The sequence below is a fragment of the Cebus imitator genome, unplaced genomic scaffold (assembly GCF_001604975.1).
Source record: "Cebus imitator isolate Cc_AM_T3 unplaced genomic scaffold, Cebus_imitator-1.0 Scaffold101, whole genome shotgun sequence".
Lineage (NCBI taxonomy): Eukaryota > Metazoa > Chordata > Mammalia > Primates > Cebidae > Cebus > Cebus imitator.
The window spans coordinates 2,530,128-2,555,589 of NW_016107416.1; the positions used below are offsets into that span (position 1 = coordinate 2,530,128).

The 25,462-nt window shown below is 37.0% G+C and overlaps 1 protein-coding gene across 1 annotated transcript in view; it reads left to right on the forward strand.

Annotated features, from left to right (window-relative positions):
• The window catches only part of NBEAL1 (neurobeachin like 1), a 198,761-nt gene that overhangs the window by 62,862 nt on the left and 110,437 nt on the right, over positions 1 to 25,462 (forward strand). Inside the window, exons 9-17 of the mRNA XM_037741503.1 lie at positions 1,018 to 1,324; positions 2,568 to 2,674; positions 9,293 to 9,379; positions 11,699 to 11,782; positions 18,370 to 18,468; positions 18,555 to 19,135; positions 20,816 to 20,948; positions 22,439 to 22,558; positions 24,088 to 24,391. Coding sequence (XP_037597431.1) covers positions 1,018 to 1,324; positions 2,568 to 2,674; positions 9,293 to 9,379; positions 11,699 to 11,782; positions 18,370 to 18,468; positions 18,555 to 19,135; positions 20,816 to 20,948; positions 22,439 to 22,558; positions 24,088 to 24,391 — 1,822 coding nt within the window. The remainder of the gene's footprint in view (positions 1 to 1,017; positions 1,325 to 2,567; positions 2,675 to 9,292; positions 9,380 to 11,698; positions 11,783 to 18,369; positions 18,469 to 18,554; positions 19,136 to 20,815; positions 20,949 to 22,438; positions 22,559 to 24,087; positions 24,392 to 25,462) is intronic.

Below are 25,462 nucleotides of genomic sequence, written 5' to 3' on the forward strand. Positions count from 1 at the left end.
GAAACTTGTTTATAGAATCGAAACCAAACCAGTCATCTTATATGTTTAAATCAGTTGCGATGGATTTTCTGTAACCAACCTGGAAACCTGAGAGAGACTTAACCAATTTGAAGTTGTTTTTTATTTGTTTGATTTTGCCTAAGAAATTCAGGTTTAGGCAGTTCTCACCTGGTACAGCAGCGCAGTGAGAACATCAAAGACTGAGGTCCTTTGATATTTCTGTTCTTTCTGTACCCTGCTACTTTCATCTTGGACCTATCTCTTCATGATATAAAAGTGGCTGTAAGCATTATGTCTATATTCTAGGCAGGAAAAGTGAAAGGACCAAGGGCAAAGGGTCCTTCCCTTTTTATTTATAAAATGATACCGTCTTTGTAGTCTACTACCAGATATCCTTGACCAAAACTATGTCACATGGCTACCCTTAGCTGGCTACCCTTTCCTTCCTCTCAGAAGTAAGTTTTCTGAGAGGAAGGAAAGATTTAATATGTATGAACCACTAGCAGTGTCTATCAGAGTATCTGTTACAAATTTTTATGTGTTTATTTATTAAAAGAAAAAGTTGGCCGGGCACAGTGGCTGACACCTGTAATCCCAGCACTTAGAGAGATCGAGGTGGGCAGATCACCTGAGGTCGGGAGTTCAAGACCAGCCTGACCAACATGGAGAAACCCCATCTCTACTAAAAATACAAAAATTAGCTGGGTGTGGTGGCGTGTGCCTGTAAAACAAGCTACTCGGAAGGCCGAGGCAGGAGAATCGCTTGAATCCTGGAGGTGGAGGTTGCTGTGAGCCAAGATTGCGCCATTGTTGTACTCCAGCCTGGGCAACAAGAGCAAAACTCTGTCTCAAAAAAAAAAAAAAAAAAAGAAAAAAAAAAAAAAAATTTTTCAAAAAAAAAAAAAAAAAAAAGAAAAGAAAAGGTTGCCTGCAGATGTATTAAATTCTCATTGTTGCATACATAGAGTACTCTTCAGTTAGGTTTAGGTTTCATTTTTATTGTCTCTAATGTTTCAGAGGAATGCTTTGCAAGCAATTTCTCCAGCCACTATGGAAGTTCTTATGCGAGTTTTGGCAGATTGTGATTCCTGGGAGGATGGAGATCCTGAAGAAGTGGGTAGGAAGGCAGAACTAACTCTGAAGTGCCTTACGCAAGTGGTACATATCCTTCTCAGTAGCAACTCTGATCAGCGTCAAGTGGAAACCAGTACTATTCTGGAGAACTATTTTAAATTGCTAAATTCAGATCCTTCAGCTTTACCTAATCAAAGAAGGTCCAGACAGTGGGAAAGCCGATTTATTGCTCTACAGATCAAAATGCTTAGTAAGTATTACATAATGACAACTTTTTCTAAGTCTGTTTTTTATTTTCATATCTCCCACTTTCTTTTGAAATACAAGGCCATTTTATGGAAACTCTTGATTATTTAATTCAGATATCATGTGGCTGCTTAGACTTTGACTTCAAAATAATTTATATAGAATTGATGTGTTTGTTACAGTCTCTTTGCTTTAACAATAACAAAGTCAAGTCTCTGTATTGTTTTGAAAGTGTAATCTCCTAAAAGCATCAATGTTAAAAAGAAAGCTATGACTTTGAAATTCTAGGAAAAGTAAATTTTCAGAAAGCACCATTTGTAGTAACCTATGGCAAAGAGTCACATACAATAAATTTTGTATGTGCCTCTATAACATCTCTGTAGAGGTCACTTGAAAAATCTGCCCTTTCTCAGCTGGATGTGGTGGCTCATGCCTGTAATCCCAGCACTTTAGGAGGCCGAGGTGGGCGGATCATAAGGTCAAGAGATCAAGACCATCCTGGCCACATAGTGAAACCCCATCTCTACTGAAATACAAAAATTAGCTGGTCATGGTGGCGCATGCCTGTAGTCCCAGCTACTTGGGAGGCTGAGGCAGGATAATTGCTTGAAGCCGGGAGGTGGAGGTTGCAGTGAGCCGAGATCGCGCCACTGCACTCCAGCCTTGTGCCTGGCTAAAGAGCAAAGAGCGAAACTCTGTGTCAAAAAAAAAAAAAAAATGTCCTTTCTCTAGAGGGCCTCTGTTTTGTTTCTTTTTTTCCTCAGAGCCTGTGTGTGTGTGTGTGTGTGTGTGTGTGTGTGTCTTTGTCTTTGTCCTTGTTTCTCTTCCCTTCTCTTCGTGTTAGTTGTTTTGTCACTCTGCTTATTTATCTTTGTCTCTCTGCTCTGCAAGCTCCTTCACTAATATGATTTCTTATTGTATTCCCATGTAAGGTGGTTAAATAAAATATTAATAACTGATAGTTCCTTATAGAAATGAAATGTTTTTATTAAAGCTAAACTAGGAAATTCAGTGAAAAGAAAAGTTCTTTATATGCTGCCACACAGACATAACCAACATTAATGGTTTGGTGTATAGTTTCTTGAGGCATACAAATGCTTTCATGTGTTTGTGTGTGTCAGTGTCATTTAAAAAATATTGAACACCATAATTGTTTTAAAAATTAAAAAGAAAAATGATTCTTGTAAATGTTTGTATGATCCCAAATTTTCACTTTTGCATGGATGATTTTCTTTTTATTTTTCTAGATACCATCACAGCCATGTTAGATTGTACAGATAGACCTGTTCTTCAGGCTATTTTTCTTAACAGCAATTGCTTTGAACATCTCATAAGACTGCTACAGAACTGCAAGGTATTTTTCTATTTTTGTTGTTGTCTTTGATTTTAAGAAGATACTGTTTTTTGTTTTGTTTCACATTTAAGTATAGTTTTACTACTAATTTTTATACTTAATCTCTGTTTGTATAATCACATAACCAAGTTTTCTCTTGAATTGAAACTAGTATTAAATCACTTGCAATTGTCTAAATACTTGAAAGGTAGTCAAACTGGAATTTTTTTGTATGGGAAGCATTTCAGTTTATGAAGTATATTATTTTCATTCCATACAGGAATATCCTTGAGGCCCTGTAGGTCATTAGTTGCTTCTGAGCTCTTCTATTTGTGCCTGAGTGTACTAAGATGAGTATTTGAAAGGAAGCACTGTCTTCTACCACAGTTTGTAGACTCCAAGTTACATATCCTATAAATGCATGCCACTGATTACAGTGAGTATTATGTAAAACATGTGGATTGCTTGGTGCAAACTGATTACTCCAACTCAAATTGTATGTCATTCACTGAATAATGTTTTTGTATAAGAAATAGCCTTTGTTTTTTTTTTTTTGAGACTGAGTCTTGCTCTGTCACCAGGCTTGAGTGCAGTGGTGAAACCTTGGCTCATTGCAACCTCCACCTTCTGAGTTCAAGTGATTCTCATACCTCCGCCTCCCGAGTAGCTGGGCCTACAGGAGCAGGCCACCACGCCCAGTTAATTTTTTGTATTTTTAGTAGAGATGGGGTTTACCATGTTGGCCTGGATGGTCTCGATCTCTTGACCTCGTGATCTGCCCACCTTGGCCTCCCAAAATGCTGGGATTACGGGTGTGAGCCACTGTGCCTGAACAAGAAATAACTTTTTTTTTTTTTTTTTTTTAATGTAGAATCTCACTCTGTCACCCAGGCTGCAGTGCTATGGCACAATCTCAGCTCACTGCAGCCTCTGCCTCCTGGGTTCAAGTGATTCTCCTGCCTCAGCCTCCTGCATAGCTAGGACTACAGGCACGCACCTCCACACCTGGCTAATTTTTGTATTTTTAGTAGAGATGGGGTTTCACAATGTCAGCCAGGGTGGTCTCCATCTGCTGACCTCGTTATCTACCCGCCTGGGCCTCCCAAAGTGCTGGGATTACAGGCGTGAGCCACCTCGCCCAGCCCCTTTTCACACTTATCCCCTTCTACACTGAAGTTAAACTATCTTTTTGATACGTCAGTCAATGTCATCATTGAATTGAATGTCATCAAAATTCTTTGTTTAAGATGTCCTCTCCAAACCATTAAAATATTCTAGTGATCTTAAAATCTCCTTACCATGACTTGTGAAAGGCTCTAAGACATCTGACTTGAGGCCTGTCTCTTAAGCCTTTCTTACAAAGACCCTTATTAAACCCCTCATGTTTTCTTATTCATGCTTTTTTATCTATCTCCTTGATGCTTTTATAGCTACTTGAAATAATTTCTTTCCTTTTCTTTTTAAAAAATTACTACATAATATTTTCTGGTGCTGCTAGGTCTAGATAGATATATATTTTTGGCCCCTGTAGTATCTTTTACAAGTTTATAGGGTGACACTTAAACTTTTTGTGTTTCATATTCAACTGTGGTCTATTTGAAGCCAAGCAGGCTGACTTTAATCTCTTCTCTCCTATTATTAGGTATTTGGCACACAGTAGAAGCTTAATAAATAAAGTCAAATTGATTAAATTTGTGGTTGGATGCCTTGAACAACAGGATTATATTAGGGTAGGGGAGCAGAATAAATATCAGAAATAAAATATATTTGGTTTAAAAATTTGCCTGGCTGCACAACTCTCTCCCAAAGAAGGGGCATAAAATGCTTTTCCTCGTCCCTTTCCATCTTTACTTTATGGCCAGCATTTTATAACCTAAAACTCAAGCTGATTTTAAAAGTATTAGAACAGCTACATCATGTATTAAATGATATAAACTACAATGGGATACTATCCTCCTTTTATTTATAAATTCATTACAAATATTATTTATTATGATATGTATTAGAATATGATTAATTTAAAAATTAGGATTCATTGCAATTTTTTTCGGTACCAATAATTATTTATTTATTTATTGTATCTTCCCAGGGAAAGGAGGAGGGAAGGGAAAAGAATCAGCATGTGTATTACAAAATGATTAGAAAATAGGAAAGGAAGTACCCGGTATAGCAAAATCAACCATCAAATAAACACACCTCATTGATGGGGTCTCCAAAGCCCAAAGGAGCTCGGTCTCCTGCAGTTCAGGAATGAGGTGAAGGGATCAGGAAAAGAACAGACAGGTACCCTCCCTCTCTCCCCATAATTCAAGATTTCACACAAAGCTCTGGTTTCTAGTAGTAAACATGGAGTTATATTCTTCTATCTCCTGTTAAACAACCTCTGGCCACTTTGACATAAGTTTCTTATACCTGCATAAAAGTTTCAGAGTGACTTGGATATACATTCATATTCCCTTTCTTGGCTTCCTGACCCCACTTTCTACATGGAAGGCCCTCAATTGTTTCTATCTGCTTTAAGATTAAAGATTAAATAGGCTTGATCCATCTGAAATACAGCAGTGTCTTGAGTGTTTGGCATGAATCACATCAAGAAAAAGTCTTGACTTGGGAGATTGGAAACAAGGGATGGCTGGTTCCTGGTTTCTTCTGGATTTTTGCATAAATAATTTAAGAATTGCAGAGATGCCCCAAGAATTAACCATGTATGTCTGTAGAGTATGGTGGCGCGATCTTGGCTCACTGCAATCTCTGCCTATACCTGTGTGGCTTTATCAGTTATAAAGACAAATACAATGATAAAACCAGCATCTCACATGCGTAAAGAATCTGCTAATTGGCAGGGCGCAGGGGCTCATGCCTGTAATCCCAGCGCTTTGGGAGGCTGAGGCAGGCAGATCATGAGGTCAGGAGATCGAGACTATCCTGGCTAACATGATGAAACCTCATCTCTACTAAAAAAACAAAAAATTAGCCAGATGTGATGGCATGTGCCTGGAGTCCCAGCTACTTGGGAGGCAGGAGAATCACTTGAACCCAGGAGGCAGAGGTTGTAGTGAGATGAGATCACGCCACTGCACTCCATCTTGGGGCCATAGAGCGAGACTCTGTCCAGAAAACAAAAAAAAAGAATCTACTAATTACACACGTATAGGTTCATATATAGGGTCATCTCTAGGATACAATATAGTTACTACTATAATTTATTAGCATTGGTTTTTCTTCAGTATATGAAACTCATATAATAAATTTCTAATATGAATAACATCTTTTTAAAAAATACAAAGCTGTTTGTCGTAGCTATCATGATGGTGAGCTAATGTTTGTTCTTTGTACTGTGATATAGCCCAAAGTTTCTTAAAATTTATGTCTGGAAACTTGCTGACAGTCAAATGATTTTTAAAAGTTAATTATTTGACACCACCTGTCACATTTTATTTTGAAACAAAAATGCTGGAGAAGAAACCCCTATAAAGAGGGAAAACTGGCTGGGCGTGGTGGCTCACACCTGTAATCTCAGCACTCGAGGAGGCCAAAGTGGGTCGATCGCTTGAGGTCAGGAGTTTGAGACCAGCCTGACCAACATGGCGAAACCCCATCTCTACTAAAAATATAAAAATTAGCTAGGTGTGGTGGTGTGCACCTGTAATCCCAGCTACTCAGGAGGCTGAAGAACCATTTGAACCTGGAGGATGGAGGTTGCAGTGAGCCATCCCACCACTGCACTCCAGCCTGGGTGACAGAGAGAGACTCGATCTTTAGTAATAGTCTTCCTTATTTCAAGAATTTTTTTTTTGTCAGAATCACTTTAGATTTATCACTAGACATTGAAGCCATTAAGTCTTTACAACAAAGGGGAATCGTTAAATAAGCTTCTAAACTTCTTTATTATACACATAAGGAAAAGTGTCCTGAGGCATTAAATGATTAGCCCAAGGTCAACACTAATCGTTGATGGAGGTAGGATTTCTTACCCAGGTTTTCTGACCCTAAATCCATTGTAATATGTAATTTTCTAATCGTATTACTGGAACTTAGGGTCACTGTTTAGTCAGTAGGAAAAAATGTTTTCTATGCATTAAATATAGGAGAATCAGCTGTTTTATTGATATAAAAACATTTTCTGGACATATTTGATATGATTCCTGAATATATAAAAATCTTTGGAATCTTGTAAAATCCTAAGTTCCCAAATATATTGCATGATGCTATATAGATGTCTACAATTTTTTGTTTAAATGATTTTTTGTTAGTAAAAAATGAATCCTTTATGCTCTTTTTTACAGTAGTACAGAATCAAGACAGTTTTGCTGTTTACACATTTAGAACCATTGGAAACTTTGGCAAATAAAGTTTAAAGTATCATAAACAATTTGTGAATCTAGACAACCTTAAGCTGACTGCTGCCGTTTTCATGCTTTCTTTTTGTATGAGATTCATCAACCTATTTAAGTATGCATTGATTTCCTTAAGTATTTGTGTAAAGGCTTCTTGGCTTGGCAAAATGAGTTTCATCATACTATAGAGTACTTTACAATTCCATGGAATCATATATTAAACTTTTATGATGGCTATGATGAACCTTAAACATTTGTCAGTTAATTTTATTAAATTTCAGGGCTATGATTTGAATTAATGTAAATTTTTTAAGCTGCCCAAAGATTGTTCATATGAATTGTTCTCTTGCTTTCTGGAAAGATGTTACTCATTTTTACATTGATCAGTTTTATCTGACCATTTGTTTCCCTTTACCTAAATATGACATATTATTATTTCAAAAACCTTTGCTTGTAATAATGCCACCTTTCATTTTTTTGTTTGTTTGAGTCAGAGTCTTGCTCTGTCACCCAGGCTGTAGTGCAGTACTGCTGTACTGCTATCTCAGCTCACTACAACCTCTGCCTCCAAGTGATTCTCCTGCCTCAGATTCCCCAGTAGCTGGGACTACAGGCAGGTGCCAACACACCTGGCTAATTTTTGCATTTTTAGTAGAGACAGGGTTTCACCATGTTGACTAGGCTGGTGTCCAACTGATGACCTCAGGTATCCTCCTGCCTCAGCCTCTCAAAGTGCTGGGATTATAGGCATGAGCTATGCCTGACCGGCCTGGCCGACATCTTTCATTTGTTAAGTCTCTGTTATGTGCCAGATACTATGCTAATAAGCTAGTGTGGATGAGGTCATTTAATATGTATAGCTATTTGATGAGATATTTTTCTCCCTATTTTTGAGAAAAGCTTGGCGAAGTAATTTTCCTTAAAACCTGATAGCCAATAAGTTGCAGAACCAAAATTTAAACTCAAGTCTCTGATTCCAAGACCTATAGTGTATATCAATTTATTGTTATGTTAAGCCTTACATATACTCTTGCATAACATATAATACCACACCTTTATCTAGTTTATTTTATAGTACAAATTTCAGCACGTAACCTGTCCTTTGTTTTCTCATTTCTAAAATAATAGAACTTCCTAAGAACTTCTTTTCTTAGGATGGTCTTAATAAGTTCCTTTATAAATCTAACTCTCTCCCCCTTTTAATCTCGTTTGAACTTTCTTTCTCTGTACCCAAACTGTGGGCAAGGCGAAGGCCTTTTGTGATGCTGAGTTTTATGTACTGAAACTAAAATACTTGATTCCTTTCTTTTATTCAGAAGAGAGTAATGCCAATGTATGCTAAATATAATCTCAATCTTTCTTTACAGAATACAAACTAATATAAATTAAGCTCAATTCTTCATGATTTTGGAGAATGCTTTTAAACTCATGTTTTAACAAAATGTGTGGTCAGATAAAGTTTGGAAATGCTGCACCCTGACCTCTCTTGCCAAAGTACACATTAGCATATTTGAGACTCTGAGATGTATTTTAGAAAGAACTGTTTTTAAAGTTAGTTCCATAGCATTTCACAGACTTCCTTAACTATAGAACCCTTACTGGGTGTTATGTACTATGGTACCTTAGTCTCTGTCAGTAACAGCTTTTCTTCTTTTCTGTATGTATTAGTCCATTTTCACGCCGCTCATAAAGACATACCTGAGATTGGGTAATTTACAAAAGAAAGTGGTTTAATGGACTCATAGTTCCATGTGTCTGGGGAGGCCTCACAATCATGGTGGAAGGTGAATGGCTCATCTTACATGGCGCAGACAAGAGAAGAGAGCTTGTGCAGGGAAACTTCCCTTTATAATATAAAATCTTCAGATCTCATGAGACTTATTCATGTATCATGAGACCTCCCACCCGGTTTCTCCCACAATACATGGGAATTGTGGGAGTTACAATTCAAGATGATATTTGGGTGGGGACACAGAGCCAAACCATATCACTGTGAGACATTCTTTGCTGATTCTTTAAGAATTTAGGAATTTTAACTAATTCTAATTATTGCCATTGTTTCTTATTTTAGTAACTTTGAATTCCAAGAGAGAAGTATATAATAATTGTATAGTATACAAACTACTGTTAGTTCATAATCTAAAAAGTGAATAATATTTAATTTCTAAAAGTGTGGTATACTTCACAAGGGAATTCTTGCATTTATTTTCAAGAGACATGGAAACCCCTTTAAGCTTCATTGCTGCTTATAGGAAACAATGTAATGTTCTTTCTCCATTATTCTTGTCTCTGTTTTTAACAGCTATTTTTAAATGCTAACAATAAGGTGGCAGACAAGAACGAGAAAGACCTTGCCAACAAATTACTGACAGAAATGAATGAGGACCAGGTATCTACAAAGCCTGCATCTTGTTTCAGCTGAAGTCCAAAATCAACCAATGGGAATAACTATTCCTGTGCTTTTCGTCTTATGCATAAGATACACAAACATTGTCTAATTCTAATATTAATTATTTTTGAAAGTTACTAAAAAATTAAAATAAAAAATTACTTTCATCTAAAGGATAAATATCTTGGTGGTTGATATAATCAATCAATCAATCAATCAATACCATTCCCTCTATGTTGTATGGTCTTTTCAATTTGAGGAGATATAAAGTACAGGAATGGGATCTCAGTATCAATGCTGTCTACCTGGTGGTGACTTTTCTAAGCACGGTGATATATTGGGACCTTAGGGCTTTCTTTGTGAATATATGTGGTTATTGTTAATATCTTGATTCTTTGCTTCTTATTGACAAGTCATGATTATAATTCAATGGACAACCTGAATCTTGGAGGAAGGGAAGAAGATGCTGAACTCTCTCTTAATTTAGCATAAAACTTGACTTTTTGTGTTCTAGAAATTCAAGTCTATACAAGTATAATAAAGCAAAAATATGTAATTTATGTTGCTTCTCTCAATACGTTAGGTAATTTAGTTTGAAAAAAAACCCTACCTTTAAAAATTGCTGTTATTTTTCTTTTCCAAAATATTTTCAAGAAAATTTACATAATGTCTTAACATTGTGTTAACATCCAAGTTTATAAATAGAATTTTTGTGTAACAAGAGATATTATCATCTTATTATTTATCCTAGATGCGAAATATCAATTTACAGAGTACTGTTTTAGATTTCTGTATAAATGTTAATTCTTCTTAAGTCCTACTTATGTAGATTAATAAAACAGTTATTATAGTCTCTTAGAGGTTCATGTTACAATTCCAAATTATAAGAGAAATGAGGTCTTTTTGACTTACTACTCTTGGATAAAGTCTAGAACAGACTTGTATGAATTTCTGCTGTATGCAGAATATTTAATGCATATTATAATATGTTTATTACATATGTAATACATTTATTCTGTGTAATAATGTTAACAAACATCAACAATAAACAGGATTCTAGATTAAACAACTTGCCAAAAAGTGGTAGCAATGTAGCTTAACATTACAAAGAAAGCAGTTCTCTTTACTCAAATCTGCTTTGCTGGGAAAGAGAGAGGAAAATTTTATTTGTGGACTGACTGCCATCAGATCATAGTAATATATATATTTTTAGACAAGGTCTTGCTCTGTTGCCCAGACTGGAATATAGTCGCATAATCAGAGTTCACTGCATCCTCAACCTCCCGGGCTCAAGCAATCCTCCTGCATCAGCCCCCAAGAAGCTGGGACTACAGGTGTGTGCCGCCAACCCTGGCTAATTTTTTGTATTTTTAGTAGAGATGAAGTTTTGCCATGTTGCCTAGGCTGGTGTCGAACTTCTGGGCTCATGTGATCCATCTCCTTTGGCTTCCCAAAGTGCTGGAATTATAGGTGTGAGCCACTGTACCTGGCCCATAGTAATATATTCTTGAAAGCAGATTTTTGGGACTGTTTGTTTTTACAGCCTTCTAGTCCTGAGTCTATGCTTTCATGATTGTCTAAGCCTGATGTAACAGTCATGTTCAGTTTTTTAATATTCTTGATGTTAGTTTTTGTTTTTGCTATGAATACACTGCCCTGAAGCTTAAACAGTAATAGACAAAATGAAGCTAATTTTTATTTTTTCATACAACTTTTACCATTAAAAGCTGCCTTCTCAAAAACATGACAATACTTAGAGATACATATTTCATTTTCTGTGTCTGCCTCAAATTTTCCATTTTATATAAAAATAGATATACTTAATTGCTTATAAGTATAATTAATTGGTGTATGTGCATGCCATCCTAATTTTAACACAGGGTTTGGAAACTAGATGAACAAGATTATTATAGCTATCTTATACATGGAAATGGAATTTAAATCTGGATAGTTCAAGTGTATTTTTGAAGGGAAATTAAAATGTAGTAGGATTTCCAATGATAGACCTCCCTCCCTTCCTCTTGAGATTGTCCATTATTTTTAAAAAGCATGTGTTAAGCTTGTTTTTTTTTTTTTTCTTAAAACATTTTAATGTAATAAGTGAATGTTGCCTTATCCTTCTTGACATGTGCCTTATTTTTCTTTTAAGTGGGTAACTTTTCTTGCAGGTTATGGTGTTTCAGAAATTCATTTCATGGAAGAGGAATGTAATACATGTTAAGTAATTATTTTTTCAGGTTTTCAGAACAAAGGTTTCCTAACTGAATAAAAATCGTGAACATATTTGTTAATTTCTTGTTTTCCCCTTCCCCGCAATAGGTGTTTCAGGGACAATTGGATTGTTTGGCCATATCAACCATTCAGGCTTTGACAGCAGTAATGAACAAATCTCCAGCCGCTAAGGTGAAATATATATCCTCTAGCTTTTTCTTTTCTTAACTTTTATTTTAGGTTCAGGGGTACATGTGCAGGTTTGTTATATAGGTAAATTGCATATCATAGGGATTTGGTATACAGATTATTTTGCCACCCAGGTAATAAGCGTAGTACCCAGTAGGTAGGTTTTTAGTCTTTACCCTCCTCCTTCCATCCACCTTCAAGTAGGCCGTGATGTCTATTGTCCCTTTCTTTGTGTCCATATGAACTCAGTGTTTAGCTCCCACTTACATGTAAAAACATATGGTATTTGGTTTTCTATTCCTTTGCTAGTTTGCCTAGAATAATGGCCTCCAGCTCCATCCACGTTGTTGCAAAGGATATGAGGATATGAGCTCATTTGTTTTTATGGTTGTATAGTATTCCATGGTGTATATGTACCACATTTTCTTTATCCAGTCTCCTGTTGATGGGCATTTAGATTGATTCCATGTCTTCACTATTGTGAATAGTACTGCGATGAACATATATGTGCATGTGTCTTTATGGTAGAACAATTTATATTCCTTTGTGTATTTACCCAATAATAGGATTGGGTAAATGGTGATTCTGCTTTGAGTTCTTCGAGAAATTGCCAGACTGCTTTCCACAATGGCTGAGCTAAGGTATATCCCTTCAGCAGTTATAAGTGTTCCCTTTTCTTCACAGCCTTGCCAACATCTGTTATTTTTTGACTTTTTAATAATAGCCCTTCTGAGGGGTGTCAGATGGCATGTAATTGTGGTGTGATTTGCATTTCTCTAGTGATGTTGAGCATTTTTTCATATGCTTATTGGCTGTGTATGTTTGCTTGTATGCTCTCTCTTCTCTCCTCTCTCTCTCCTCTCTCCCCTTTCCCTCTTTCCCTCTCTCCCCCTCTCTCTTTCTCTCCTCCCCCCCTTCTCCCTTTTCTCTCATTTCTCCCCTTTCTTTCCTCTCTCGCCCAAGCTGGAGTACTTGGCTCACTACAACCTCCCCCTCCTGGGTTCAAGCGATTCTTTTGCCTCATCCTCCTGAGTAGCTGGGATTACAGGTGTGTGCCACCACAGCCTGGCTACTTTTTTTATTTTTAGTAGAGAGGGGGTTTCACCATGTTGGCCAGGCTGGTCTCAAACTCCCAATCTCAGGTAATCCATCCTCCTCAACCTCCTAAAGTGCTGGGATTACAGGCATGAGCCACCACGCCCAGCCTTGTTTTCTTTTGTGTCTGTTCTTGTCCTTTGCCCACTTTTTAATGGGGTTATTTGCTTTTACTTGTTGATTTGTCTAAGTGCCTTATAGATTCTGGATATTAGACCTTTGTTGGATGCATAGTTTGCAAATATTTTCTCCTGTTCTGTAGGTTGTCTGTTTACTCTGTTGATACTTTCTTTTGCTGTGCATAAGGTCTTTATTTTAATTTGGTCCTATTGTCAATTTTTGTTTTTGTTGAAGTTACTTTTGATGGCTTCATCATGAAATCTTTGCCAGGTCCTATGTCCATAATAGTATTTCCTAGGTTATCTTGCAGGTTTTTTATAGTTTTTACATTTAAGTCTTTAATCCATCTTGAGTTGATTTTTGCGTATTGTAAGAAAGGGGTCCACTTTCAATCTTCTGCATATTGCTAGCTAGTTATCCCAGCACCATTTATTGAATAGGAGCCTTTCCCATTGCTTGTTTTTGTCATCTTTTTTGAAGATTGATTAGCTGTAGGTGTGCAGCAATTTTGGGGGGCTCTCTATTCTCTTCTACTGGTCTGTGTGTGTGTCTGTTTCTGTACCAGTACTATCTTGTTTTGGTTACTGTAGCCTCGTGGTATAGTGTGAAGTCAGGTCATGTGACTTCAAGGTAATGCCTCCAGCTTTGTTCTTTTTGTTTAAAATTGCCTTGGCTATTCAGGCTCTTTTTTGGTTCCATATGCCTGTTAAAATATTTTTTTCTAGGTCTGTGAAGAATGCCATTGGTATTTTGATAGGAATAGCACTGAATCTCCAAATTGCCTTGAGCAGTATGGTCAGTTTTTTTTTTGTTTTTTTTTTTGAGATGGAGACTTGCTCTGTCACCTAGGCTAGAGTGCAGTGGCACAATCCTGGCTCACTGTAACCCCCATCTCTCAGGTTCAAGTGATTCTACTGTCTCAGCCTCTCGAGTAGCTGGGATTACAGGTGTGCACCACTACTCCCAGCTAATTTTTTTGTGTTTTCAGTAGGACAGGGTTTCACAACGTTGGCCACACTGGTCTTGGACTCCTGACTGAGACTCCTGCCGATCTCAGCCTCCCAAAATGCTAGGATTACAGGTGTGAGCTGCACACTCACCCAGGCAGTATGGTCATTTTAACAATATTGATTCTTTCTATTCATGAACATGGAACATTTTTCCATTTGTTGGTATCATTTCTGATTTCTTTGAGCACTGTTTTGTAATTCTTGTCATAGAGACCTTTCACCTCACTAGTTAGCCATATACCTAGGTATTTTATTCTTTTTGTGGCAATTGTGAATGGGATTGCGTTCTTGATTTGGCTCTTAGCTTGGATATTGTTGCTGTTTGGAATCCTCTGATTTTCATACATCGATTTTGTATCCTGTAACTTTGCTCAAGTAGTTTATCAGATCAAGGAGCTTTACATAGAGACTATGGGCTTTTATAGGTGTAGAATCATACTGTCTAAAAACAGGGAGAGTTTGACTTACTCTCTTCCTACTTAGAAGCATTTTCTTTCTTTTTCATGCCTAATTGCTCTGGCTGTGACTTCTAGTACTGTGTTGAATAGGAGTGGTGGGAGAGGGTATCCCTGTCTTATTCTGGCTTTCAAGGGGAATGCTTCCAGCTTTTGCCCATTCAGTATGATGTTGGTTGTGGGTTTGTCATAGATGGCTCTTATTATTTTGAAGTATGTTCCTTCAATGCCTACTTTGTTGAGGGTTTTTAATATGAAGGGATGTTGAACTCTTGACCTTAAGTGATCCACCCACCTCACCCTCCCAAAGTGCTGGGATTACAGGTGTGAGCCACCATGCCTGGCCTGTCTTTTGTATGGTTTTTGACATCTCAGTTTCCTTCAGTTCAGTGCTGTTTTGGTTAGTTCTTGTCTTCTGCCAGCTTTGAGATTGGTTTGCTCTTGTTTCTCTAGTTCTCTAGTTGTGATGTTAGGTTGTTGATTTGCAATCTTTCTAACTTTTTGATGCAGGCATTTAGTGCTATAAAATTCCCTCTTAACACTGCTTTAGCTTATGTCCCAGAGATTCTGGTATGTTGTATCTTTGTTCTCATTAGTTTCAAACATTTCTTTATTTCTGCTCTAATTTCATTGTTTTCCCAAGAGTCATTCAGGAGTAGACAGTTTAATTTTCATGTAATTGTATGGTTTTGGGTGATTTTCTTAGTCTTAATTTCTGTTTTTATTGCACTGTGGTTCAAGAGTGTGGTTGATATGGTTTCGGTTTTTTGAAATTTGCTTAGGACTATTTTATGCCTGATTGTGTTGTCAGTTTTAGAGTGTGTGCCATGTGCAGATGTGAAGAATACATATTCTGTTGTTTTGTTGTAAAGTGTTCTGTAGATGTCTACTAGGTCCATTTGGTCAAGTGTTAAGTTCAGGTCCTGAATATCTTCATTAGTTTTCTGCCTCAATGATCTGTCTAAGTATACTATTAAGTGGGGTGTTGAAGTCTCTCACTATTATTGTGTAGTTATCTAAATCTCTTAGTAGGTCTCTAAGAACTTGCTTTATGAATCTAGGTGCTTCTGTGTTGAGTGTATATGTATATTTAAGATAGTTAGGTCTTGTTAAATTGAGCCCTTTACCATTATTTAATGCCTTTCTTCGTCTTTTTGATCTTTGTTGGTTTAAAGTCTATTTTATCTGAAATAAGAATAGGAACCTGCTTTTTTCTGCTTTTCATTTGCTTGGCAGATTTTTCTCCATTCCTTTACTTTAAGCCTATGGGTGTCATTGCATGTGAGATGAATCTCTTGAAGACAGCATACCATTGGGTCTTGCTTCTTTATCCAGCTTGCCACTCTGTGCCTGTTAATTGTGGAATTTAGCCCATATACATTTAAGGTTAGTATTAATCTGTGCAGATTTGATCTTATTACCATGTTGTTAGCTGGTTATTATGCAGACTTGTTCACTTTTGTGTGTGGTTACCTTATAGTGTCCCTGGTCTATGTATTTAAGTGTGTTTTGGTAGTGGCTGGTAATGGTCTTTCCTTTCCATATTTATCACTCCCTTCAGGACATCTTGTAAGGTGGGTCTGGTAGTAATGAATTCTTTTAGCATTTGCTTCTATGAAAAAGACTTAGTCCTCCTTCACTTATGAAGCTTAATTTGGTTGTATATGCAACTCTTTGGAATTTATTTTTTTGTTTTTTAAGATGGAGTCTTGCTCTGTTGTTCAGACTGGAGTGCAGTGGCACAATCCCGGCTCACTGCAACCTCCGCCTCCTAGGTTCAAGCAATTCTTTTGCCTCAGCCTCCCAACCAGCTGGAATTACAGGTGCTTGCCACCACACCCGACTAATTTTTGTATTTTTAATATAGCCGGGGTTTCACCATGTTGGCCAGGCTGGTCTTGAACTCCTAACCTCATGATCCACCCCCTTCAACCTACCAAAGTCTGGGGTCACAGGTGGGAGCCACTGTGCCCAGCCTCTTTTCTTTGAGAATGCTGACTGTATGCTCCCAGTTTCTTCTGGCTTATAGGGGTTCTGTTGAAAGGTCTGCTATTAGCCTGATTTATCGCCAGGTTTTAAAATATTTAATTAGATGTGTCAATTTTCACTATATAAATTCTGAAGTGATGTATGAAAGTATACAATACATGCGGCTTAACACTTGAAATAAAATCATTCACAAAATATCTTAGTATAAGAATGAAGTTACTTACAGCTTGCTTATACTTGTGATAATTTTAAAGACGAAGCCCTATAGGCCCTGCTTTAGGATTTTAAAAGGTATTAATGATTGAACTGCAAACTGTTAGGATTTACAATGTTGGCAAAGAATGGAATGAGAGCACTGATGTTGAAATGATAATTTTAAGTGGTTCTATGGTTAATGAGTTTAAATAATTAAGTTTTATATCAGAGCTTTTCTTACTTAATAAAATAATGACCCTTTATTTAGTCAGTTTATGACTGCCTAAAATATGAACATTTTTCACATTTGAATAGCCTATCAATTTGATATTAGTTTTTCCAGGTTGTATGGCCATGGAAATTCTACTTCTTGTATTCAGTAACCCTTAGAATTTCTGTCTCTTCTCATTCACTGCCACTGCCTGTTCTTCTCTCTAGTTACACTGGTGGTTTCCTCATATACCGATAAGATTAGTGAGGGTCATCTGTGTGAAATGGTAAGCATAGTGCCAGGTACATGATAAGTGCTAAATACGTGTCAGTAACTACTATTATTACTTTACACTCTTATCTGTCATATCTAATATACTTCATGCCTTATCTTTCTGGTACCAAATGTGAATTAATTATTCCCTATTTTCTGAAACATGCCTTCCATTGTATTTCTTAGATTACATTGGTTTGTGTTAGGAGACTCTAACTTTTGCCCTAGAAACATTGATGTAACTCATGGTTAGGTTCCTATTGAATAGGCTTTTACCTATTGAATAGGCTTTTACAGTCTGGCTTGTGACTTAATCTCCATTTAATACTAGTTGCTGTAAGATGGAAACCATTTTAAGTCCTAAATAACTGGTTTATGAGTATAATCGATTGCCAGTACTGTATGCTGAAATTCAAACATCAAAAAAGATGTTCCAGTCTTCCATGAAAGATTTTTTTTTGGTCCATGTAATATCTGGCATTTTTAAAATTAAAAAGGTTATATAACAAAAATACATATTGAAAAAAGATTTCCTTCCTATTCTTGACCCACATTCAACCATTTTCCTCCCTAGAGGTAACAAGTTTTACTTGTTTTGTTAAATTTCTTGGTTTTGTAGTGAGTGTATATATTTCTACCTAATTTAGTGGGGCAATTTAATATGTTCTAAGTTTTCCAGTTGTCTTTATATTTCACTTTATGATTTTGGGTGCCTACTGGTTCAAAAATACATATGACATAGAACTTTCTAAAAGGAACTTGATAATTCAGACCATTTAGATACAAATAGCAGAGATAAAACTCTTTGCACTCAATTTCTTTCTGACCACTATTCAAAACTGCCAGGAACACTGAATCTTTTTAGGCTGATACCTGACTCCTCTTACCTACAGCTTCCTCATTTTTTTCTCTATTTTTATTTTGAATTAACTACTATTCTAGTAATTGCAGATCAAATGAATAAAATACAAGAAGTGTCATATGCCCTTATCTGCAAATAATATAATAATTTTATAACAGCTATTGTTAATTTTATTTATTTTGTATTATGTTATATAATTGTAACTTTATTACTCCAGAAGCTATATGGAATCATGAAGATGTAATTTAAGAAGACAAATAGTGAATTCATAATCTTTTTATATAATATTAAGTTAATCAGCTTAAATGAGTATTTTTTAATATTCCAACATATTCAGTCTTTGAAAATGCACTTTGATATATTGTTTTCCCACCCCCTAGGAAGTATTTAAAGAAAGAATTGGTTATACACATATGTTTGAAGTATTAAAATCCCTGGGCCAGCCACCACAGGAATTACTTAAAGAACTCATGAATATGGTGAGTTTTTAACCTTTATTAAGAGTTCTGTTAATAACTGTTTTGAAAACGATAACTAACCTTTTATCTTTTATGTTGCTTTCTAGGCTGTAGAGGGTGACCACACTTCAGTTGGGATTTTGGGCATTAGTAATGTCCAACCTCTCTTGCTTCTTATCCAGTGGCTTCCAGAATTACAATCCCATGACCTACAAATCTTCATCTCTGATTGGCTGAAAAGAATTTGTTGTATTAATAGGCAGAGTCGAACTACTTGTGTCAATGCAAACATGGGCATTAGAATTATTGAATCACTTGACTCCCATTCTTCCCTCCATCAAACTTGTGCTGAGAACTTGATTGCAATCCATGGTTCCTTGGGGAGTCAGTCAGTGAGCTCGGAAGAAATCCGTCGACTACTAAGATTGCTGAGAGTGGATGAATCTGAGTCTGTTCACCCTTATACCACTCCTGTGACTCGAGCAATGCTGACAATGGCCCGAAAACTAAGTCTAGAGAGTGCCCTACAGTATTTCAATTTGTCACATAGTATGGCAGGAATTTCTGTGCCTCCCATACAGAAATGGCCGGGGTCTGCCTTTTCTTTCAGTGCTTGGTTTTGCTTAGATCAGGATCAATTGACTCTTGGCATTGCTAACAAAGGAGGGAAACGGAAACAATTATACAGGTACTGGTAAAAATTATGGAATAGAAATGAATATTGTCATAACAACATATGCTGTGATTCTTAAACAGGAAAACTGTTTCCAAGCATCTAGGTTTTAGATGTATAATTTATTTAAAACCTCTTCATCCTTAGGCTTTATACAGCTCAATTGTAAGTGCTTTATTGCTTTCATAGTAATAACTATATATCTCAAATATTGCTGGTTAAGTTTTGAGGCTAGTTTGGAAACAAGTTTCCTTCTTAAAAGTAGTGTAAAAGTGAATGGAAAGAATAATAATATTGAAAATGGGCCAGATGTGATGGCACGCTTGTAATCTCACCACTTGAGGAGGTTGAGGCAGGTGCATTGCTTGAGGCCAGGAGTTCAAGACCAGCCTAGGCAATATGGCAAAACCTTATCTCTACAAAAAAATATAAACATTAGCTGGGTATAGTGACACATACCTGTAGTTCCAGCTACTTGGAAGGCTGGAATGAGAGGATCACTAGAGCTTGGGAAGTTGAAGCTGCAGTGACCTATGATTACTACTGTACTTCAACCTGGGTGACAAAGAAAGACTCTGTCACACACACAGAAAAAAAACACTGTGAAAATGAATAATGGCCAGGTGTGGTGACTTATATCTGTAATCCTAGCATTTTAAATGGCTGAGGCAGGCAGATCACTTAAGGTCAGGAATTCAGACCAGCCTACTCAATATGGAGAAACACCGTCTCTACTAAAAATACAGAAATTAGCTGGGCATGCCTATAGTCCCAGCTACTTGGGAGGCTGAGGCACAGAAATCACTGAGGCACGAGAATCACTTGAACCTGGGAGGTGGAGTTTGCAGTGAGCCAAGATCACGCCACTGCACTCCAGCCTGGGCAATAGAGTGAGATTCTGCCTCAAAAAAAAAAAGAAAGAAAAAAAAGAAAATGAGTAATGATTTCTGTTCCATTGAAAATGCTATAAATATATGGAACATATAAATATGCCATATATTTATATGAAGGAACAGAAAACCTGTGTGTATGTGTTTCCAGACTTTGATAGCTACTACTTTTTAATATGCCTTCTGATTTATTTTTTTGAGTCGGAGTTTTGCTCTTGTCGCCCAAGCTGGAATGCAGTGGCGGGATCTCGGCTCACTGTAACCTCCGCCTCCTGGGTTCAAGTGATTCTCCTGCCTCAGCCTCCTGAGTTGCTGGGATTATGGATGCCTGCCACCACACCCGGCTAATTTTTGTATTTTTAGTAGAGACAAGGTTTCACCACATTGGCCAGGCTGGTCTCCCCAAACTCCTGACCTCAGGTGATCTGCCTGCCTTGGCCTCCCAAAGTGCTAGGATTACAGACATGAGCAACCGTGCCTGGCCTATGCTTTGTGATTTTCAAGACCTTTATTTATACTTACTGAATCTTACTTGGAAAAATTTTAAAGATTTGAAAATTGATAGTTTTATTATTTCTAGTGGAATTCTACTTACAAGGCTGCCTTTTATTTACTAAACCCTTATGCCCAAAATGGATTTTAAAAGCGTCTTTGAAACAAGTTTGGACTAGTGTGTGGCAATAGAATTTAAGCCACAGAATTGTTGATAAAGACATTTATAATGGCTTTATGGTTTTAGGTACTTTAGTAATAATGAAAGTGAATAACTAACTTTAAAAGTTCTGATAATACATATTTTTGTTAGTTTTTTTACAGGAAGTGGCATAGGTTTTGAAGCCTTTATTACCCATTCAGGTATGTTGGTCGTGGCGGTGTGCACAAAAAGAGAATATGCAACAGTTATGCTTCCTGACCACAGTTTCTGTGATTCCCTCTGGGTAAGGCTTTAGGATATCACATTTAACTTTTAGTATGGTTGATGGTATTTCCCATCATTGTCATAAATTCAGCAGCAGTCTTTTTTTTTTTTTTTTTTGCTAAAAAATTTAAATGAGGCTGGGCTTGGTGGCATACCTGTAAGTAATCCCAATACTTTAGGATGCCAAGGCCAGCAGATTACTTAGCTCAAGAGTTTGAGACCATTCTGGGCAACATGGTGAAACCCCGTATCTACCAAAAAATAAAAAAATTAGCTGGGTATGGTGATTTGTGCCTGTGGTCCCAGCTACTCAGGAGACTGAGTTGGGAGAATCACTTGAGGCCAGGAAGTCAAGGCTCCAGTAAGCTCAGATGGCACCACTGTACTCCGGCCTCGGCAGCAGAGTGAGACCATGTCTCAAAAATAATAATTGTGTGTGTGTGTATGTGTGTGTGTGTGTGTGTGTATGTAATGTTAGGATGTCTTAAGGTTTTCTTTAAGTAAATTTAATTTTGAATTTCAATTTAAAATGAGATGGGCTGGGTGCTGTAACTCACACCCATAAATCCAGCACTTGGGGAGGCCAAGGTGGGAGGACTGCTTGAAGCCAGGAGTTTAAGCCCAGCTTGGGCAAGAAGTGAGACTCTATCTCTACAAAAAATTTAAAAATTAGTTGGGTGAGGTGGCACACATCTATAATCCTACCTACTCAGGAGGCTGGGGCAAGATTGCTTGAGCCGAGGAGTTCAAGGCTGCAGTGAGCTGTGATTGTGCCACTGCACTTGAGCCTCAGCTATAGAGCATAAGGCAATCTCTAAAAAAGGTTTTTAAAAACAATAATAAAATAAAATGCGATGGTAGGTTGTTTCGTGCTTTTTTTGCTTTTTTCTTTTGGGACAGAGTCTCGCTGTGTCGCCCAGGCTGGAGTCCAGTGATGCCATCTTGGTTCGTTGCAACCTCTGTCTCCCGGGTTCAAGCAGTTCTCCTGCCTCAGCCTTCTGAGTAGTTAGGATTACAGGCACTTGCCACCACGCCTGACTAATTTGTGTATTTTTTTAGTAGAGATGAGGTTACATCCTTTTGGCCAGGCTGGTCTCGAACTCCCGACCTCAGGTGATCCACCCACCTTGGCCTTCCAGAGTGCTGGGATTACAGGCATGAGTCACTTCACCCAGCCATTAGGTTGTTTTAAACAATACATTTGTATTGTCTTTCTAAAATAAAAACTGCTTCTCATTTTAAAAAATGATTCTAAGGAATACTTAAGCTTTGGAAATGCAGAAAAGGTACTGTTACAGTTGTGGATATTTTATAGGCTTACATGCTTTTGTACTGCTATGGAAAAAATTGTTACTCACTTTGAGAACGTCAGTTTAATTAACATTTAACTGTGCTTAATCTTAATGTTCTACCATTTGTTCAAATTATAGAGCAATATTCTGAAACCATTTGTCATTCCAAACACATAATGTAATTTTAACCTTTTAAATGTGTGCTTCACTTTACCAGCACAACATAACCATTGTCCACATGCCTGGAAAAAGGCCCTTTGGTCAGAGCTTCGTCTATATCTATGACAATGGACAACAGAAGGTTTCTGCCCCTCTCAGATTTCCTGCCATGAATGAAGTAAGCATATCATACCCGCTCATTCCCGGCTGCTTTGATTGAGAATTCTTGAAATGTTCCAGTTAATGTAAAAGGTTATGTTTATTATAAATATGTGCCCCCAGATTTTAAAGTGTTTTCTATGTGCTAAGACTCTGCACATTAATATTCAATTCTGTCAGCCTGTCATTATTAGATGAAGTCAGACAATGTGAAAAAAGGAAAACATTTAAGGAAGAAACAAAGGCTTAGAAAGAAAGACTTATGACAGGAAAGCCAACGGAATGAATAGAGCGGCCTAATGTATCTTTTAATAAAAGTTATTTAACTATGTGAAATACTTAAATATTATGATGGACTCTTCTAACTTCATTAAAATTGAAAATTGAAACAGTAGGCCAGGCGTATTAGCTCATGCCTATAATCCCAGCACTTTGGGAGGCCATGGCAGGTGTATTATGAGGTCAGGAGTTCAAGACCAGCCTGGCCAACATGTTGAAACCCCGTCTGTGCTAAAAATAGAAATATTAGCCAGGCATGGTAGCATCCGCCTGTAATCCCAGTTACTCAGGAGGCTGAGGCAGGGAATTGCTTGAACCCAGCAGGTGGAGGTTGCAGTGAGCTGAGATCATGCCACTGCACTCCAGCCTGGGAGACACAGTGAGAGTCCGAAAAAAAAAAAAAAAAAAAAAAAAAAATTGAAACAATAATGAAGAAGCTTAAAACATCCACATTTTAGTCAGTTATCAAATAGAGTTCATATAGTGAAGTGGTTCTTAAAGAACACTAGAGGGCCTTTTCTGAAGATAGTGGAATAGAGTAGTTTATTTCTCAAGTCTTAGGATTCAAGTAATTTCTTGTTGGCTTTCATCTCAGTGACCATTTCAAGATAGTTTATAATTAACATTTATACATTTTAAAGAGAAAAAATACAGTTTTCTCTATTTTCAAAAACAGTAAAGTTAAAAAAAAATCTTAAATACACTCTTTAAAAATTCAAAATTTACAAAAGAATATAAAGTGAGTCATAAAAGTAATGCATCCAGGCTGGGCGCAGTGGCTGACACCTGTAATCTCAGCACTTTGGGAAGCTGAGGTGGGCCCATCACAAGGTCAAGAGATCGAGCCCATCTGGCCAATACGATGAAACCCCCTCTCTATTAAAAATACAAAAATTACCCAGGCATGGTGGCACGCACCTGTAATCCCAGCTACTCAGGAGGCTGAGGCAGGAGAACTACTTGAACCCAGGAGGTTGAGGTTGCAGTGAGCCAAGATCATGCCACTGCACTCCAGCCTGGCAACAGAGCAAGACCTTGTCTGAATCAATAAATAAATAATAAAAGTAGTGCATGCAAATTCTATAGGCCAAGGTAATTTTGCTAATAATTTTCTAAGTATAAACATGCAAGTATACATCATATTTAGTAAAAGTAAAACTGCTTCTATTTTTATTTTCAATTTATATATTTGTGTAATTTTATCTACTATTTTATTATAATATGAGGATATCTTTTAATTAAAATTGTGTAATTTTTTTTGTATTTTAGCCCTTTACTTCCTGTTGCATTGGTTCAGCTGGGCAAAGAACCACCACTCCTCCACCATCCCAGATCCCAGATCCACCTTTCTCTTCTCCTGTTACCCCTCATCGGACATCATTTGGTGGAATTCTGTCATCAGCTTCCTGGGGAGGAACAACTGAAAAATCAAAATTAATTACCAAATTGATATCAGCTGGAACCCAGGACAGTGAATGGGGGTGTCCCACTTCTCTGGAGGGTCAGCTAGGATCTGTTATAATCTTCTATGAAGCACTACAGGCTCCTCAGGTGAAGGCATTATATTTAGCAGGTGAGCATGTACAGTCATAATGTGTAAGCAAATTTAGAGTTTTTTCTGTTGTCTAAATATATTCTGAAGAATGTATTTCATCTGAAGAGTGCATTTGTTTTAATTGAAGTTGAAAGGGAAGAAAAAGCCCACCACATACCATACGTTTTATTTTGTAGGCATAAATAAAGCAAACCTTCGGTAAATATTTTAAATGTCATCCATAATACTGCCTGTATTCGTTTGCTAGGGCAGTCATAGCAAAATACCGCAGAGTGCGTGGCTTTAACAACAGAAATTTATTTTCTCACAGTTCTGGAAACTAGAAGTTCAAGATCAAGGTGACATCAGGATCAGGCTCTCACTTCTATAGAAGTGAGGCTTCTCTTCCTGGCTTCTAGGTGGTCACCGTTTTACTGTGCTCTCATATGGTCTTTGCTCTCTGTGCATATGGACAGAGAAAGAGATCTCTTGTGTCTCTTCTTTTTCTTATAAGGGGCTCTATCAGACTAGGGCCCCATCCTGATGACTTCATTTAATTCCAGTTACTACTTTAAATGCCCTATTTCCAAATACAGTCACATTGGGGATTATGGCTTTAACATATGAATTTTAGGGGGAAATAGTTCAGTCCATAACACTGCCAGTACTTTTCACAGATTTTAATGAATTGATAAAACAAAATATAACCGCATCTCCAGAAGAAATTATATAACTATTTCCAAAATCATGAGTCTTATACCAAAACGTCGTTTTTTCAATTAATATATTAATATATCTGAAGAATTCATGGAGGCAGTAGAATTAGGGGACCTTGGATAAGTTTGCAAACTGTTTTTCATTTTGTTTTGGCTTTTTGTTTTTCTTTTGGCTATGATTTTAAACATATGTACTAACTCTTATTATTGGATCCTAACTACTTTCAAAATTATATCTATATTCTTAAAGGATGTTCAGGAGTTTAGCTTTTAAAAGTATGTAACTCGGCAGAAAATCTTATTTGTCTAATATCTTTTTTAGATTGCATGGGAATTTTGAGATTAATGGGATTGCCCACACTTTCAGACTTTAAATTAGAACCTTAATTTTTTT